The following is a 16,656-nucleotide window of genomic DNA, read 5'->3' on the forward strand; positions in this document are numbered from 1 at the left end:
CTTCTTTAAGTCGACAATACACTTCGTCTCTTGCACAATTCAGCTGTCTTACGCGGTCTTCCTCATAAAATTACACGCAGCATGTCGCAGCTTGTGCATTCACGTTTCTTGGAGCAAAAACATACTTCACATCCCAAGTATGACCCAGAACGCAATGCAACAAAGTCGGCGCCTCGTAGCCCCATAGATGAGCTCTCAGGTGAGCTGCATCTTATGTTGGAAGAGACCACACAGCTTGCGGAGGGAACAACGAGGCTGGTTTTGGGATCTACCCCCACAAAGTTCTAAATGTGAGTATGGATATGAGTCAACAATCTCGAATGTATTTGACTTGCCATTCTCCCAGGAATTATGATTGGCCCGTGCCAAGCCGAATCTATTCTTACCATCTCTTAATTGATGATGATCATCGATGCGGGCTTTGTTCTCCGTGGAATTTTACAGTAATCGGTAAAACCGATTACCTACCCCGTAGCAACTGCGTACTGCGCCGCATTTATCAGCGATGCCAATTTTTGCTGTGCATATCCTCGTTCCATGGGATTTCTTAATTTATGCAAGTTCTATACAAGAGGGTGCTGTATGCACAGGTTATCAGATGACTTTCACCCCACGATCGAGTCAGAACGAAGCCATCAAACTTTGACTCGTTGTAGACGACCATATGGTCAACACTAACGACGCTCAATGTGTGCTGGTACGAGAGAAAAAAGTTAGTCTCGCCCGAAACGACCGGCTGCGTGTTGGCGCGAGAGTTATCCATTACGCCAACTTCAAAATGACCTGGTTACTAGACCCAATAGCATCAAACCCGTCGACCCCTCCCTCAAGCTCCTGTTGTATTTGAGCTATGTCACAGTCGGATCAACACCTTCGTGTTCCTCCTACGTATGCTGCATCTCTGAATTCAGATTTTAGCACATCGGATGCGCTCAGCTCTACTGTTCCTCAATACTCTCGATCGGCATCCCCGGATGAGCGTGTGCTGGCTGGCCATGTAATGCGAACATTCGGCGCATTCAATGCGCAAGACCTCCCTTCACGCTTTGAGTATTCTACCAACCATCTAACCCTTAACCTGGGCGAACGAAACTGGCATTGTCCACTTCCATGTTATGGGTACTCTGGAACGATTGAGGGCACTGTCAGGGTACACCAAATCGACACTGTTTCAAAAGTCGAAGTATCAGTATGTGGATATTTGTGCTCGTTTTAACTGAAGCTCATCATGAAGTAACGGGCAGTTAATCGGTGAAGTCTCAACGACGATATCAGAGACAGCGGTACCCTCGCAAGGGGCATCCAAACGCTTTCTTAAACAGAGAATCACGATATGGAATTCTGACTCTGCAATGGGAAACCACTCAACACTCCCTTTTAGTATAAACTTCCCCGGCGGGTCGGCCAGCAGCGACCTAGAGCTTCCTCCCTCGTTCCGCCTGGGAACAGGAGAGCTTTCAGCGCGCGTTCAATACCGAATTCAGGTTGACTTGTTCAGAAAAGGACTTCGGAGACATAAGCGGTAAGTCGTAATGTACCATCACTAGTCTGGATTGAAGGAGATAGGCTGAACGAGTCTTACCTCTGGATTAAAGGTTTGAGACTGAAGTAATATACTTACCCAAGTCTTTCGCACCGGCTTTGCAAGCTCGGTCTATCCACATAGATACCAAGTCGGACGACCCAGATGGATGGACCCGACAAGTGCTTCTGCCAACACATCTCCCAGGTCGACCCAATGCTGCTCGCACCGAAATCCCATCGGAGATGGTGGTAGAAGTACGTACAGTTAAGCCCAAATCAAATAATACATTATTGAATTTCCGTAAAGCTACACATTCCATCTCAAACGGTTCTCACAGCAAATTCAGTTCTGCCATACACAATACGCATACATTCAGCTTCTTCGACTACTTCGCGAGCTTCTAGTGTCTCTGTCTCGCTTGCTCTCGTTGAAGCACAGTTACAGCTAGTTAGATCGACTGTTGTAATTGTCCACGGTATTAAAAAAAGGAAAGATGTGGTCTTGGCTAATGGAACAGTCACGTCAGACTTCCAGGGTACCGACGCCGATGAAGGGTACCCCACCTCGAGTTTGAGTACATTAGAAGGCGTCCGCGTGATCAATGGAACTTTGGAGGTAGCTAGTCGGACTGGAGCTGAGTTATCCTGGGAGCTCCAGGATTTCATTGAAGTCAAGGTGAGTTTTTCATGTGTAGGTGTCAAGGTAAAAATTTTGATATGCTCTGCTCCCTAGTACTACCTCATTGCTATTGCAAAGCCCCCCGTAAACCTGCGCGCACTTGAAGGAGCTTTTCCTACCTTTCGAGTGATCATCGATGTGGAAATGAAAACCCACGTTAAACTGGATGAACATAGTGAGAATGATATAGATACCGATCCATCGGTTGGATTGTTCAGTTATAGTTAATCTGCATACTTCTATGTTACAGTACAGTACTTCGTTTGGAATATGTTTTTTATAATACTGTAAATAGGTATCAGCTGATGATATGACGTATTTTAGAGTCAATGCACCATGGCTAGTTATAAATTACCAATACGTTTAATTTGAGCAGGGATAAGATACAGACATTAAAGGTACACATTTTTCTAATCCAAATCGAGCTTGACTAGTCGAAGCGCAGGCGAAACACCTCTCCACGTACAGTGGCAATGCATATCACCCCTTGAGTATCGTCGATATCAAGTGCTGCAGTGTGGCTGGGATTGATGGTTCGAGGAAGCCGTAGTTTTCGGACATATCCTTGGGAGACCATGTTTGGCTTAGCAGAAGCAAAAGTCGCCACCCAGAATTCCAGGTCCATCTCGCCAGATTCGTCATCATCATCACTCGAGTCCGTACTTGATGTCTGGCTGTGAGCCAACCAGATTGCGCCAGTTCCACCTTCGCCGAAAGAAACAAGGTCGTATCCAGTAGGGCCCTTGGCAATCGCGTTTTGCTCGAGCGTATGTGCAAATGTATGCTCCAAGGGGCTGTCGTCGAGAGGTTGTTGCGGCGACGAGAGGGAGCTATTAGCAGAAAGATATGTGGACGACGACCCACTCGTGTCCGTTGAAGGTGTCGAGGAAGGGGAAGCAAGGGGGGTCAAGAAATGATGCGTCAAACAGCGTACTTGTCCGTTATCCTCTTCTAACTGTCTCAAGGACATTCTGTATAAGAAATAAGCTCAGTTCTGAATATCATATGATAATGTCAGAAATACCTACGTAAGAATGGACATCTTACCATTATACGGGATCCTGTCGCGCGAGCTAATATGGCTTTTCTTGAGCATTGTATACCCAGCTCCGAACACACCTACGCCTCTATCGTTAATCCTACGTTGACACGATCTTTTGGGCGGCAAGGATATCTTCATAGTTGACGGAGAATTGCTCCCATTATCAGAAGAGGATTCGTCTTCGGATGAATCGCTACTATCCGACTGCACGGGAAAACCGCCACCGACTCGAGCAACGGTCTGGGGGTTATGATGTGCAACAAGGGATAACATGCGGCGGATGTTTTCTATAGCATATGTGTGTAGCACCGAGTTATCAGAGTCTTCCGCATACAAAATGATTTCCTCAGGAAAGGCGATAACATCTAAATCACAGTCCATCTAAAAATATTTCCAACCGCCCGTTTCTGTTCGATACCACTATACTCACCTCTAGCTTGATTCCGGTATCTAACAATATCCCTTGGCGAGTTTTCCAATCATAAATCTGTAATGCAGCTGTCCCTCCATGGAATGGACCTACCACCCCAGCCAAGCCCCGCTTTACTGATGTAAGAACGGTATTTGAACACTGGAATTCTGGACACACCTCTAAAAATAGCCCGGTAATAGGGATATCGATACGCATATCAAGAACTTGAGAAATCGAAACATCGGGGTGGAGAGGCGGGAAATCGAGTTTGAATACGGAGAATTGACCATAATCTTCCTGGCTCCTATTGGATGTTTATTAAGCTCGTCAGACATATTTGGTATACACCTACAAATCATGCGCCCCAGTAGCTAAGCCAATTAATACTGCTTGTTCTACTTGCAATACCTCACAAGTATGGGTATAATGATGCAGGTGAGTCTGCATCCATGCAACGCAGCCACAAATCTCTGGATCAACGTCCCACACTGATAACACTCCATTGCGAAAAAATATTACGATATATCGACCACCAGGAATCTTGCAATCTGGGTAAGTGCTCGGTACCTCGTAATTTAGTATGTGTGTTTTACCTGTCCTAACCAGCTTATCTGTCCCCACTTATGGCTGGCATCCAATACCTGAAAGATTGGTCTGGGAGTAGGCCGCTCCTTTAGAAAGTTTGCTTCAACTCGGGCTGCATGAGATACTGCGTGCTCAAGCTCTTTGACCGTTAGGGATTCCATACTGCGCCAAATTGGTAAAGGTAAGGCCCTTCTGCTTCGAACTGAGCGAGCTAGACTTGACCTATGAAATTGGTTAATATAATTGTTCCGGCCTATTCAATCTGGATATGAATTGTGGCTGACCAGACAGAACGAAGTTTGCTGAATTGGAGAAGAGAACGGCAAGTCTTGTCCTAAAATGAGTACTTCCAAAAACTAAATACGCCAAACCCATAACTTACTCTCCGCAAGTTAATGAGGTCCTTTACAGACAGATATTCGACGATATTGAGAAGCAAATCATATGGCAGCAGGTCCAGGCTCCACCCCCCGCTCGAAACGGGAGTAAATAGTGCAAGTGTTGAAAACTTGTTAATCATCAACCGAATCAACCAAGCAGGCGTGTGTGTCGTAGGTATATAGGAAAACTGGGTGCAAATTAATGACGATGATGGGACGAGGGCGCGCAATGATATTTAAACTCGCTGCGCACTAACAAAGCCATTTGTGTGATATGACGTTTGGTGTTAGGGTCCATTTGTTAAGAACGTCATAATCATCAGTGGGGCATATCAGTGCGTAGCCGACGCACCCTCGCACAACGCTAAAGTTATGAGTACGCCAATGGTGGTGGTAGTGGTGAGCCATTAGAATGGCCGAAAGTTTCATTCGTCTCAGGGTTTCGTGACGTATTGGTATGCCTTTGGAATCACATTCAAATCTATTTACTTACATCAAGGAATGGAATACAACCCACGCGACCCTTCTCCCTGTATTATACATCCTTGGAATCAGCCTGCAAGGGGACCAACTTTGCACGCTCGTCGTCGGCAGATTCAAATGTATATAACCGAGCTTCGACATTTGACCATATCTATACTAGAATATAAGTTTATATGCGATATGGCTGATCAGGATTTGGCATACCCTTACGCGGTCATAGTATCCATCCAAACCAACAAGATAACGTATAAAATTTCCATGTGCAACCACGGCTATTGTTTGCTCTTTGCGCTCACGTATAAGGTGTCTGACCCACTGGGCCCGCGCCCATAGCGCATCAGGAGACGAGCTATAGAACCCCTGCTTCTGATTCCAATCTTCGCTTAACGGACTGAAATCTAGGCGGCCTTGTTTCAATTCTGTAGTATATTCGGGTGTGGACTCGAGAGTTTCTCGATCTAAACCTCGATCACAGGGGAGGTCATTGATTTCCTGTAACTGAGGAGTTAAAATAACTCGGGAGCGAGGCAGAAGTCGGCCCACGGCATCCGGAAGGGCCAGCAAAGTAGTGGAAAGAGCCCGACGTTGAGGAGATGTGAGAATGAGTTCCACCGAGTCTTGGATGGAGCACCCCAGCGGCGAATTGCTGAATTCGATGCACTGTGAACGGCCCAGGTCGGTTAGAACCGCGTCTGGGACTATGAAAATTGCCGCGAATTCGAAAGTTAGGACGCTATAAGCATACATAAACAGACTTTATTTACTCCAAGTTCTATTATCTATGCTGTTGTAGTTGTAAGGTATAGACATCCATATAAGGTCCCTATATATGATCGACTCACTTGCATTCAGCTTGCCCATGACGGATTAAATAAACAGTTTTGAATTTCTTTCCGTTGACGACCATGAAGTTAAATAAAACCAGGACGCTAGCTAGGATAGGGGCAGAAATGAGATGCGAGAAAGTTAGTTCGTGTCTTCAGAATATTGCGACCGTTTTCATTATCTTGAAAACAAATAGCCCCCGTGGGAGATTGAGATGAGATGAGAAGCGACATGTTTATTCATCAAGAACAGGACAATTTTGATACATCCTGTCAGAGTGTAAATACATATATGTGAGGGTGGCTATCGATTATTAGTGTATTTGTGGGCCATATAGTAGAGTAAAATGCGATTAAAAGCTCGTCTGTTGGAACTTAATTTTTGGTAAGATATGCCCCCGTATGTATGCACTATTTACCAGCGGGCCTGGTGAATATTTTACAAGCTGTATCCTACTTACGGGTGGGGGCCATGCGTAAGCTCAGGGTACCTGTACTTCATTAATCCTCGTGATACTAGAGCAAACAACTAGCCCCTAAAAACCCCTATTCGGAGCGCACAGTAAGAATGTCCACTCTTCAGCTATTTGTTTCAACCATCGTCCTCATTTTCTCTGAACATCATTCTCCCACATTTTCACGACCGAGGGAGTTATTCCTACAAAATGGTCTACCCTGCAAACGCCCTTTCATTATCATTGCTGTTAGGGGCTGGTGGTGTAATGCTCTCAGCCGCTGCGACTCTACCATGCAGTAACCAGTGTACGGCTTATCACAAGGTACTCTTAGTATTGTTTCAGAACACCAAATTGTGCTGATGAATTGAACCCGAAAAGGAGGTGCAGCCAACTTCGCAGTTGAGCTCTCGAAATATTTACAAGCGGCGGTCAAGGTCTCGTCGCAGCACAGAGCCAGAGGCTTCGAGCGCTAGCTCCATTTTAGATGACTTAGTTGGCTCTTCAGATGGTGCTTGGGATGGCGACTCCGAGCACGGCGATTCCCATCCCGATGATCCTGCTCTCGCAACATCTCCCATCGGCATCGACCTGGGCGCTCCATTCGACAGCGCTGTTGGCTGGTTAAATGCTGATGAGAGCATACACAGTGTTCTAAACTTGGAGGGAGAGTTGGATTTGATTGCTCATTCTCATGAAAAGCCTCGCGGAGTTAAAATCGGAACGTTGGGTTATGTATCTAACAGCACGGCTCATAGCCCATTCGAGCTCTTGTCGGAGGCAGAGGCGGGGGGTATTGTGTTTTTGACTCTACCAGAACTAGTGACCCACCAAAGGGAAGGAAACCTCGAGCTCGGACCCGGTGCCAGTTTCTCGAATCACTCTACAGCGATACTGGCAACCCGCACTTACCCTTTGGGCTTGGATCTTTTGTCTAACCTGAACTTGACTGACAGAGGCTCTGTCGATACTTCAAGAGAGGGTCAATCAGCATCGTCCGGTTTCGTTTACGTACTCATCAAGGCAGGTACTCCATCCAATTCCGATCCACCATCGTCTCTTTGTGCAACATTCTACGCATACCCGACTCTTAACCACAATGATGATGATACACCTATGTTTCTTGAGAAATGCGACCGCTCCCTTGTTCCAGGAGCACCCACCAATACAGCCAACACCACAATGACTCAACTTTGGCAATACGACCCAAAAACTCGTGAACTAAAGCCAGCCATACAAGGAGATACTGGAGTCACCGCCCCGTTAGGCGTACCGAAGTCGAATGGTTCAGACCCTTCACTCGTAGGGGGGGCCGACTCGGGGACTGGAGTTCAGTACCCTTCCGGAACAAGCTCTTCGATCGAGAGAACCAGAACCGCCAACACGCAGCCTTCTGAAGCTATTCGAAAATTGAAGAGTGACACATCCCACAGTACTACGCAAACTCACCCTTCTCCGATGACTGCGCCAGCCCAAATTAGAGCTCGCAAAAGTAAGAGTGGTCGCACAGAAGGGAGTGGATCTTTGCTTCCAGCGTACAAGACGATAGCTATCGTTGATCCTTATACACTTGTATTTGCTCCCCGAAGTGTTACCGATGATGAAACTGCCTTGCCAGACTCTCCAGCTCGGTGAGGAACACACACATGCATTATTCGTTTATCGGAAATGTTGATAGGACTGGTTGAATGGATGTATATCAAATTTGTAATAATACACTATATATCGTCCTCTGGTGTTTCATCAATCATCTTCGCATAGTCTTCCGCAGAAGCAAACGTTGGCAATCTACGCGGCCTCTTGCGTTTTTCGCGTTTGCTGTCCGCCGCAGAAGCCTTTTTACGCTTGCCCTGGACCGCTTCTTCATCTGAAGAAGTGGCGTCTCCACCAGAAAGCTCGATCAAATCATCTGGGTCTTCGGCAAATTCGATTTCTTCGTCCGAGTCGCCCAGATCATCCGGCATACTACCACCTTCGACTGAGCCATCGTCTTCCACACCGGAACCGCTTTCTTGCTCTGACTTATGACCACCCAAGTCATCGTCTTCATCATCTGACATATCGTCCAAGCCGCTAGGAATATCATCACTATCATCCTCCGCATTTTGGAGCTCGGGCATAGACGATTGCAAGGCCTACGAGCCACTGAGTCAATCCTGAGCTCGATTTAAGTAGTAGATTATCATACCTTCCATACGGCATCTTCATCTAGCTCACTCTCTTCTTCACTCTCGCCACCGTTATCACTTGAATCATCACCTTCAGCTTCGTCATCTTCGACATGCCCCATACTATTCTCATCAGAGTCGTCTAAACTATCTTCGTCCTTTTCTTTCTTCCGTTTCTCGGCCTTACTGACTCTGGCTTTCTGTTTTTCAGCCTTTTGTAGGAAGAATTTATGAAAGAATAGCTATTATAAATATGTCGATTTAGTTATGTGCTTGAAATACGATATGTATAACCTCCAACATACCTGATCAGCTGGAACCTCCTTCGCATTCTTTTTCCAAAACGATTCCTCATTCACCGTCGGTGTTGCATCGACCGTGCCCTTCATTAGACGAACACGAGTACCGTCTGGGTCGTGCGCGGCTGGATGCATAACCGATACTGGACGCGGCTTTGGCTTCTTGGGATTCCTGTATACGAACCGGTCCAAGAAGTGGGTGAGCGTGTTGAGGCCCAAGTCTGCAGTAGCCGTTATTTGGGCGCCAGTAAGAAGTTGGCGAGCATGCAGTGATACAGAGGGATGATAATGGTGCAAGAATGGAAGCTTTTAGGGAGTACCCAATCAGTACTATATTCTATGGGCCCGAAATATAACCTACTAGTTCCCATAGACAAGTCCTATGAGCGTTCGCCCACTGTGGATCACGTTTCTTTGGGTCATATGAGCCGTCACCCCGGGTCGGGTCTTCCAAGTCCTCAGAAATGGTGGCCTGACTCCTCTTAACTTCATTGTCCTTGAGTAAATCCCGTAGTCCAGGTGTCGTGTTGAAGAGCTAGTTGTATGCGATGAGCAGCTGATTGCCATAGGCTCCGAGGTAACTTACCTCGCCCAAAAGATACAAAGCCCCACATATGAACGGTGGCTGGTGCACCGTAAGGGATTGAAGCATCCTCTTGACAAATGCAACAACCCTGCGGTATGATGTATCTGATTTCATGGCCTTGAAGACTAGATTCAGGTACATGGCCTGCTTTGATGAAATGAGGAGGCGGGGGTCGAGAATAGAGTCATATAGAGTGCGATAGAAGCGATCCGAAATAGACTACCAAAAAGCATAGTGAGCAATGACTCCCCATTTATGTTTGATTGACATAGAAATACCTTATTCGCTGAAGACACTTTTTCGATTAGCACCAAAGCCTGAATACGAATATTGAAGGGAGCCGAATGAGTGATGCGGAACAAAGTGCTCATATGTTTATCAAATCTAAGTTTATTGTTAGCCGTATTTTTTGAGCCATAAAAGTAATATGGCTCACATGCTCGTGTCAGTTTTGGCAAATGGTAATGCACGGTGAATCCCAGTAATTATCGCGGCGATTAACTTGGCATTAGAATCCTCGGTTTCCGCAAATACTTCGCCTCCGCCGGGCACCTTTCCTTTGATGCCCTTCTTCATCATCTTCTCTTTCTGTCGCGCTTTCTCTCGGGCATTAGGCCGTCTGAGGACTTGATCTTCCTCGGCAGCATTTCCTACTGAGGGCTCCTCCTCCCCCTTTCCAAGAATATCTTCAAATATCTGGAAATAGAGGCCGATCAACGCGGAAGCGATATCTTTGTCCCCAGACCCCAATGTAAATTGGTTGAGAGTGATGACTCCATAGTATCGCGCATGTGCGTGCGTATGATCTGCCTGTTTTTTTAATACAAGGGATGTCATTTCGCGAATAATGACGACCTTCATAGAGGGGTGAGGGACAAGAAGTTGGAGTATATGAAACGATGCTTTGGAAGCTACGCTTTTGTCGGAGTCGCCGAGTTTGTTGACTAGGAGCCTCAAAAGATTTTGTTCCTGCTCAGACTTCTCTTTGAGAAGGGTGAAAATGAGTGACATAGTTTGGGTTCGAATGTAGGGGAGGGGGTCTAGGGAGAGCGGCTATGATGCATCATGTTAGGGAGCAATTAATTATTGAACTTAGAGTTCGTACCTCGAGTAATTGAAGAATACTGAAGAAGTACTTCTTCAGCCAGTCCTCGAAATGCCAGGCAATAAGGTGGGCATCGGTGATGTCCGGTGAAGCAACGGGTTGGTCACGGAAGTACCTATTCAATCGTATGAATATGGAGTAATGAATTGGGAATGTCGTACTCACCTGAGTTTGCGGTCGGGACATCCGCCTCCAACCCACCAGTCGACAATCGCACGAAGCGCCTTTAAGCTTTCGCCTCTGCCTCCTTTTTTTGACGCCATAGCACGAAGGCCTTCCAGTGATCGAGTCTAGGGTCACAGTTTAAATCAATAAACCGAATATTGAATAAACAAATCGACTAACGCTATGGACTGGAGCTCCTTGAACGACCAACGCTAACGCACTAAGCCTGTCGCTCCTGGTTCCTCCTTGGAGCACGCTTTCCAAAAAGTGTGCATCAGAAGTCGAAAGGCCGAACTGAGATTCAGAGAAAGCTGTGCTATCCGAGGCGTGCAATGCCGCGGCTCGAGCGGCCAATGCAGAGAGCTTGCTTTCGGATAACGTTCCGTTCGATGGGGCCAACGGAGGCAGATCTTCATACCATTTCGATGAAGGGTTGAGGATCTACAAATGAATGGTTATCGGTCTATTTAAATTAATACAGGCATAACCTACCAGTTTTGCCTTTTTCCCTGTCGACTTGGACGGTGCAGTGGGCTGGGCCGGAGCAACGGTTGGAGTGATAGCAGTGGGTAAAGGTTTGTTCGATGTTTGATCTTTAGAGTGATCCTTGACGTCATCCTTGGATTTCTTGTCCTTTTTCTTGCCCCGCTTGTCCTTGTCAGACTTGTCCTTACTCGCCTCCTCGCCCTTCTGCTTTGCCTTATCTCCAAGCCTGGGACCGTCATTGCCATCCACGCTACGCACGTCCTTTTTTCGGGAGGTTTCCTTTAATTCTTCTTTCCCTTTCCCCTTTCTCTTAATGGAAGCACTTGGGGTTTCGTCTAGCGCGCTAACCGCAGGTAGGTTGAGCGACTTGACGAATTGTGCAAGCTCGCGAGCTTGAAGACCATTCTGATCCATTTTAAGTAGATTATCCTTTGCGCATACAACAAATTTACTCACCTTTTCTTTGCTCCCGCTCTTGCTGCTTACAGCCCCATCATCGTCGCTATCGACGCCTCGGAGGAGCTGGATATCACCATCATCCCCGCCCAACGCACGCACAGCCTCCTTGAGCTGAGATTGATTAGCTTTATTCCCGGTCTTCTTTGTAGCTTTGGTAGGCTTAGTAGGGGCCATGGTTCATACGACCCAGAAGTTAATTGGGAAACCAAGTCCCGGCGCGGTAATGGACAAAAGCGAAATTTTGTTACCCGTTACAGCACGCCGATCATTTGACACAACTTGGTCATGTTACCTCTATGTTACACTCTGTAACACTTCCACCCCATGGAGTCACGATCACAATGTGAACGAGTCAGACAAATTTAGACTCTGAAAACTGGGCAACGGCCGTGAGATTCACAATCATTCTAGGCCTTTCAGAGGCTATGCATGTCCGACTTTCTTTCGGTGTGCGCGCGCATATCGATTGTTTGAAAATCCTATACGCGCAGGATGAATCGCTGCAGCCGCGTTGGGCAGGTCCCAAGTCAAATTCTACAAAATAAAAATCATGCATCAGGCATACATGGCGCAATATGACGAAATTATTCAACTTTGATATGGGAGTGCCAATGCGCAGGTCCCAGCAGACGTCTTAGTAAGAAGCACCCCACCAATCTCAGGTCCATCTTATTTAGGCTATGACGAAGAAGCGCTCAGAGAAGCCTGCAGGAGAAGCCCTGAAGAAGTCTTGTTTTGTAGATCGTGCCACAGCAAGCAAATAAACAAGATCTGACCAGCTCACTTCCCATTCAATCGCCCTCCACCTTTTTACTCTCATCCTATGACCCACGCAAATCAATCAACATAGCCATATTATCATCCCACCCACACAGTGTTTTCCCAGGCATTACAACCCTCATAAATGAACCCGATTCTCCGATTATTAGATCGGTCAGCAATCGTACCTTGCTGACTGAGGGATCAAAGCAACGTTTTGGTCGAGTCATTTCTTCAAGACCGACTCATATCCAATATGGCGCAACCCTATAAGTGAAAGACAGTGTTTGTTGCGCAGCATCGCACTCCAAGTCCCTCTCGACTCTTCTTCGACATGTCGTCGAACCCATCCTTACCGCCTTCCTACTCCACCGACGAGCTACCCGACTACCGCACGTCACTATCGCTAGAGCGCTCTCCAGCATATACGGAACTCAGTCTTACGTCTACTCGTACCAGTTCAACATCTGTTTCGTCTGATGGCGGACCAAAGCTGATTCCCTCTGGGCGTCTTTCTTACGCTTCAAAACGTTTGACCCTTGACCTTGGTCCTCGTATCTGGGCACCTTTACTTCCTGTATACGGACGCAACGGTCTTATTGAGGGCCACGTTGAGATTAAGAACTTCAAGCATGTAAACCGGGTTGAATTGACTGTAAGATTGCTTTACCCGCACGCGATCTCATCGAAACTAACACGCCGGGCCAGCTTTCTGGTGTTGTACTATCCTACATGGTATCCAACGGCAACCCAACTCTACGATCGAAAAAGGTTGTTCTTTGCGAGAGCTCTACCATCTGGTCAGCCAAATCCGATGCCTGCCCATCGGATGGCCGATCCAATGAAACTTTCCCCTTCATATTTGCACTGCCCGACCACGTCCAAGGGAGTGAAGCTCATGTTTCTACACCTTTGCCTCCTTCCACGTCGGTACAAACAAATGAATCGAGTGCTCATGTGTTCTATTTCCTTCGGCTTGATATGTACCGCAACGGCATTCACTTCCATGACAGGTAAGTATCTCAAGGTTTATCTCGTAGCGATTGCATACTTACTCTCTGCTCTTATTAGTGTTCAAACCGAGATATTGTACCTCCCTCGCACAGTCTCTCACTATGAGCGGCCATACATCCCTCTTCCGGGCAGCGAGAAACCGCGACGTATATGCGACGGCGAATGGCGCACTGCTGAGATTCCACGCAAATCTATTTCTGGTTCACCCAAGAACCTACCCGGTCTGGGAAATGTTGACGTTCATCTATCTCTGCCGCATAAGCTCCACTATCCTTCCGGATGCGCGATTCCGTTTGCGGTCACGCTCAGCGGCCAAGGTCTCTCTTGCGCCAATATCCCAGAACTAACTGCGGGGCTTAAACTCAAACTAATCAAGACTTCAACTACCCTTGTTAAAGGTATCATCTCCAAACAAGAAACCGTAGTTTCGATTGGCAAAATTTGTCGGATTGATGAAGACGAGCGCCATTGGCGCAGCTCCAAGCCGGGCGATAATTCCCGTCAAGTCGTCATCCGTGGTTGTCTGGAGACTGGTACCAAGGGAAAAGACCAGAGCTGGGGTGTACGCGGACATGCCGGAGTTTCAGTAAGTCCAGGCCCATTGTTTCGTCCAATGTGCGCGAGTTGACCGATGGAATTTGATCCAGTACCAAGTTCGTGTGACTCTAGCGCCCAGTGCCGAAGGAAGCCATCGGGATGGTGACGCGGTTTGGGAACGAAGTGAGACTGTGGTGATTACTTCTCATGAATTCGAAGGTCGAGCCGCGATGGGTACTCCAGCATTATCATTGCCTGCCTCGTCCCGGAACCCCATGAGTATTACTCTCCTCAACGGAAATATTTAGTCTATTCGGAAAATACCCTTGCACGGACCATGATTGTAGCATTACCACTTTGCCTTTCTAGTTTGTGTACAATTAAGTTATACTATTCGATATGTATGTATGCTCGCCTCCCGGAGTAATCCAAGTATGGTATCAATCTGATACCGGTATGTTTGCTAAATTTGACATATGTCATCTCTTTGCCCAAGCCAATATGTTACGTCAGGTACGTAACGACCCATGCGACCCAGGCATCGCCACCCCGGAGGATCCGGTTCCTGAGCAAGGTCCCCAGCCACAAAGGACCCTCAAACATCTCTACTACCAGCACTCTCCACTACGTTCTTTTGAGTCCCTCTCCCAACATGAAGTCGGGAGCCACACTTTCCCTCTTGACTGCCGTCTCGACTGTGTCGGGGCTGCATTTTCCTGTCTCTCGAGTTAAACCAAGGACGCTCTCGTCTGGACTTGAGCGTCGCGGATTCACTGTCTTGGCCGCAAGCAGCGATCCCACACTTACCAATACGGAGAATAATATCTATACCACAACTATGCAGATCAAAGGAAAAGGTTAGCTTACTATGATCGGATTTTCAGTCGTTTTGGACGCCGAAGTTATGTCTGACCTGTTTTGTAGATGTTGTCATGCAAGTAGATACCGGGAGTTCTGATACTTGGCTATACCCCACGTCCTCGACTCGAGACTTGTATACTGATGCGGTCCCGTATGTGAGTCTTCCTAGTTACTTGAAGATCGTGCGGTACTCACTGATCACGGTTGATAGAGTGATCTACCCCTCACATTGTCGTATGGCAGAGGGCAGGTCGCAGGTCATATTGCTCAGATGACCGTTGGATTCGCTGGCTATACCGTTCAGAACCAGGGCATTCTTTTGGTCGAGCAGCAGCGGGAGATGAGCCTTATTGAAGCGAACTTGACTAATGGTCTTCTCGGCCTTGGGTTTGATACACTTTCGGCTATCTCCAATACGGTCGTGCAAAAGACCCAACAAACTTGGGGACGAACCCTACTTTCAAACATCTTCATCTCTGACCCTACAACGCCTAATCATATTGCATTTCGTCTTGACCGTCACGATGACGGAAACACCACCGATGTCGGAGCATTTGATATAGGAACATTTGCACCTGGATTTGAATCTGTCAACAGCACGGCTGAAATCCCGATATTCTCCAGCAATGCCCAAGCAAACATGTACTGGAATGTCTTGGTCGATAGTGTCACTTTGAACGGCAAGGCTCAAACACTCAGTAGTACGGTCAATGGAGGAACACAGACTCCGCCGGCTGGCAAGGTTTCAGCAGTACTGGATACCGGTTACTCGTTGCCTCAGTTATCACCCGATCTTGCGCATGCTATTTACTCTGCTATGGGTGGTGTTTTGATAGACGATAGTAACAATACCGCTTATGCGGTACCTTGCATGGCTGAGGCTCAGCTTGTATTCAGCATTGGGTGAGCATTGCTATGAGTCACTTTTTTCAGTTAAAAAAATAAATTCTACAATAACAGTGGTCATACCATTCCTATCCATCCTCTCGACCTCACACAAGTTCATACCGTCACAAGCACAAGGGGTACAAACTATACTGTCTGTATCAATGCATTCGAGCCTTTCTCAAGCAACGCTGGTGGCGGCGAAGTTGATTTTATTCTTGGGGATGCATTCGTGAGTCCCAATGCATGAGCTTTGGTATATTCGTTCACCTTATGTCCATCAGCTCCGGAATGTATACTCTGTATACGATTATGGTGATTTCGTTCAAGGACTGTCTGGTTATGCTCAAGGCGACCCATATATCAAGCTCTTGCCTTTGACAGATCCCACTGCCGCGAGCGCCGAGTTCAAAACCGCCCGTGCTGCTACTTTGAGTGCTGCTGGCATGCCTCCTCAACTTGATCCGAAAACAATCAATGGCAACCCTCAAGCGATTCCAGGGACTGGCGGAGGAAGTGGCGGAGGTAGTGGGGGTAACGGAGGCGGTGGAGGCGACAATGGCGCTATGGGATCCAGTATTGGAGGCTGGCTGGCCCTTGGCGCAGCAGTTGCTGTCGGAAGCTTTACATTTTAACTGGTTTTGGTGTCCGGGTGATGTCTTAGAATACAATGTGTCTATCAGCAACTAGATGTTAATCTGCCATACTTTCAAATTTCTGATATATTGACGGACTGTATAACAACTTAAACTTAAGCTTGGTGGTTATTTTCTGATACAAGGAGTCGAGCTGCACGAATACTTTTAGTGGTGTCTCATAGGTGCGTATACTCAAATCTTCACAACGACTTCGACACGCCTGTTGCGAAGCCAATGGTCATTACCCTAATAGAGAACTTGTAATGTACCCGAAGTAAGAAATTTGGGGCTCTGCTTATATGACACGGTA

General features: G+C 47.1%; 7 protein-coding genes across 7 annotated transcripts; 4 read left to right on the top strand and 3 right to left on the bottom strand.

Annotated features, from left to right (window-relative positions):
- Positions 1-850: 850 nt before the first annotated feature.
- On the top strand, positions 851-2,431 carry RhiXN_07427 (uncharacterized protein; the record flags this gene model as incomplete). Its single annotated transcript, XM_043327243.1, has 5 exons — positions 851-1,189; positions 1,245-1,522; positions 1,596-1,779; positions 1,832-2,200; positions 2,258-2,431. 5 exons carry the CDS (start codon positions 851-853, stop codon positions 2,429-2,431), a joined length of 1,344 nt encoding a protein of 447 aa, XP_043185715.1.
- Positions 2,432-2,595: 164 nt separating this feature from the next.
- On the bottom strand, positions 2,596-4,920 carry RhiXN_07428 (uncharacterized protein; the record flags this gene model as incomplete). Its single annotated transcript, XM_043327244.1, has 8 exons — positions 2,596-2,613; positions 2,670-3,174; positions 3,232-3,626; positions 3,676-3,786; positions 3,835-3,961; positions 4,527-4,576; positions 4,625-4,810; positions 4,876-4,920. The coding sequence occupies 8 exons, from the start codon at positions 4,918-4,920 to the stop codon at positions 2,596-2,598; spliced, it is 1,437 nt and encodes a 478-aa protein (XP_043185716.1).
- Positions 4,921-5,157: 237 nt separating this feature from the next.
- Positions 5,158-5,966, bottom strand: RhiXN_07429 (histidine phosphatase family containing protein; the record flags this gene model as incomplete). The annotated part of the gene is made up of 4 exons (XM_043327245.1): positions 5,158-5,256; positions 5,310-5,597; positions 5,649-5,803; positions 5,948-5,966. 4 exons carry the CDS (start codon positions 5,964-5,966, stop codon positions 5,158-5,160), a joined length of 561 nt encoding a protein of 186 aa, XP_043185717.1.
- A 628-nt stretch (positions 5,967-6,594) lies between these two features.
- RhiXN_07430 (uncharacterized protein) lies at positions 6,595-8,019 on the top strand (the record flags this gene model as incomplete). The annotated part of the gene is made up of 2 exons (XM_043327246.1): positions 6,595-6,708; positions 6,766-8,019. 2 exons carry the CDS (start codon positions 6,595-6,597, stop codon positions 8,017-8,019), a joined length of 1,368 nt encoding a protein of 455 aa, XP_043185718.1.
- Positions 8,020-8,102: 83 nt separating this feature from the next.
- On the bottom strand, positions 8,103-11,826 carry RhiXN_07431 (ribosome biogenesis protein; the record flags this gene model as incomplete). Its single annotated transcript, XM_043327247.1, has 12 exons — positions 8,103-8,519; positions 8,573-8,794; positions 8,858-9,157; positions 9,213-9,386; positions 9,438-9,656; positions 9,716-9,821; positions 9,874-10,490; positions 10,543-10,657; positions 10,708-10,832; positions 10,888-11,148; positions 11,200-11,598; positions 11,650-11,826. The coding sequence occupies 12 exons, from the start codon at positions 11,824-11,826 to the stop codon at positions 8,103-8,105; spliced, it is 3,132 nt and encodes a 1,043-aa protein (XP_043185719.1).
- Positions 11,827-12,745: 919 nt separating this feature from the next.
- Positions 12,746-14,270, top strand: RhiXN_07432 (Asp domain protein; the record flags this gene model as incomplete). Its single annotated transcript, XM_043327248.1, has 4 exons — positions 12,746-13,066; positions 13,120-13,424; positions 13,483-14,011; positions 14,073-14,270. The coding sequence occupies 4 exons, from the start codon at positions 12,746-12,748 to the stop codon at positions 14,268-14,270; spliced, it is 1,353 nt and encodes a 450-aa protein (XP_043185720.1).
- Positions 14,271-14,418: 148 nt separating this feature from the next.
- RhiXN_07433 (aspartyl protease) lies at positions 14,419-16,343 on the top strand (the record flags this gene model as incomplete). The annotated part of the gene is made up of 6 exons (XM_043327249.1): positions 14,419-14,475; positions 14,501-14,819; positions 14,887-14,978; positions 15,035-15,726; positions 15,784-15,940; positions 15,993-16,343. The coding sequence occupies 6 exons, from the start codon at positions 14,419-14,421 to the stop codon at positions 16,341-16,343; spliced, it is 1,668 nt and encodes a 555-aa protein (XP_043185721.1).
- Positions 16,344-16,656: the final 313 nt, after the last annotated feature.

This window comes from Rhizoctonia solani, chromosome 13 (assembly GCF_016906535.1).
Source record: "Rhizoctonia solani chromosome 13, complete sequence".
Classification (NCBI taxonomy): domain Eukaryota; kingdom Fungi; phylum Basidiomycota; class Agaricomycetes; order Cantharellales; family Ceratobasidiaceae; genus Rhizoctonia; species Rhizoctonia solani.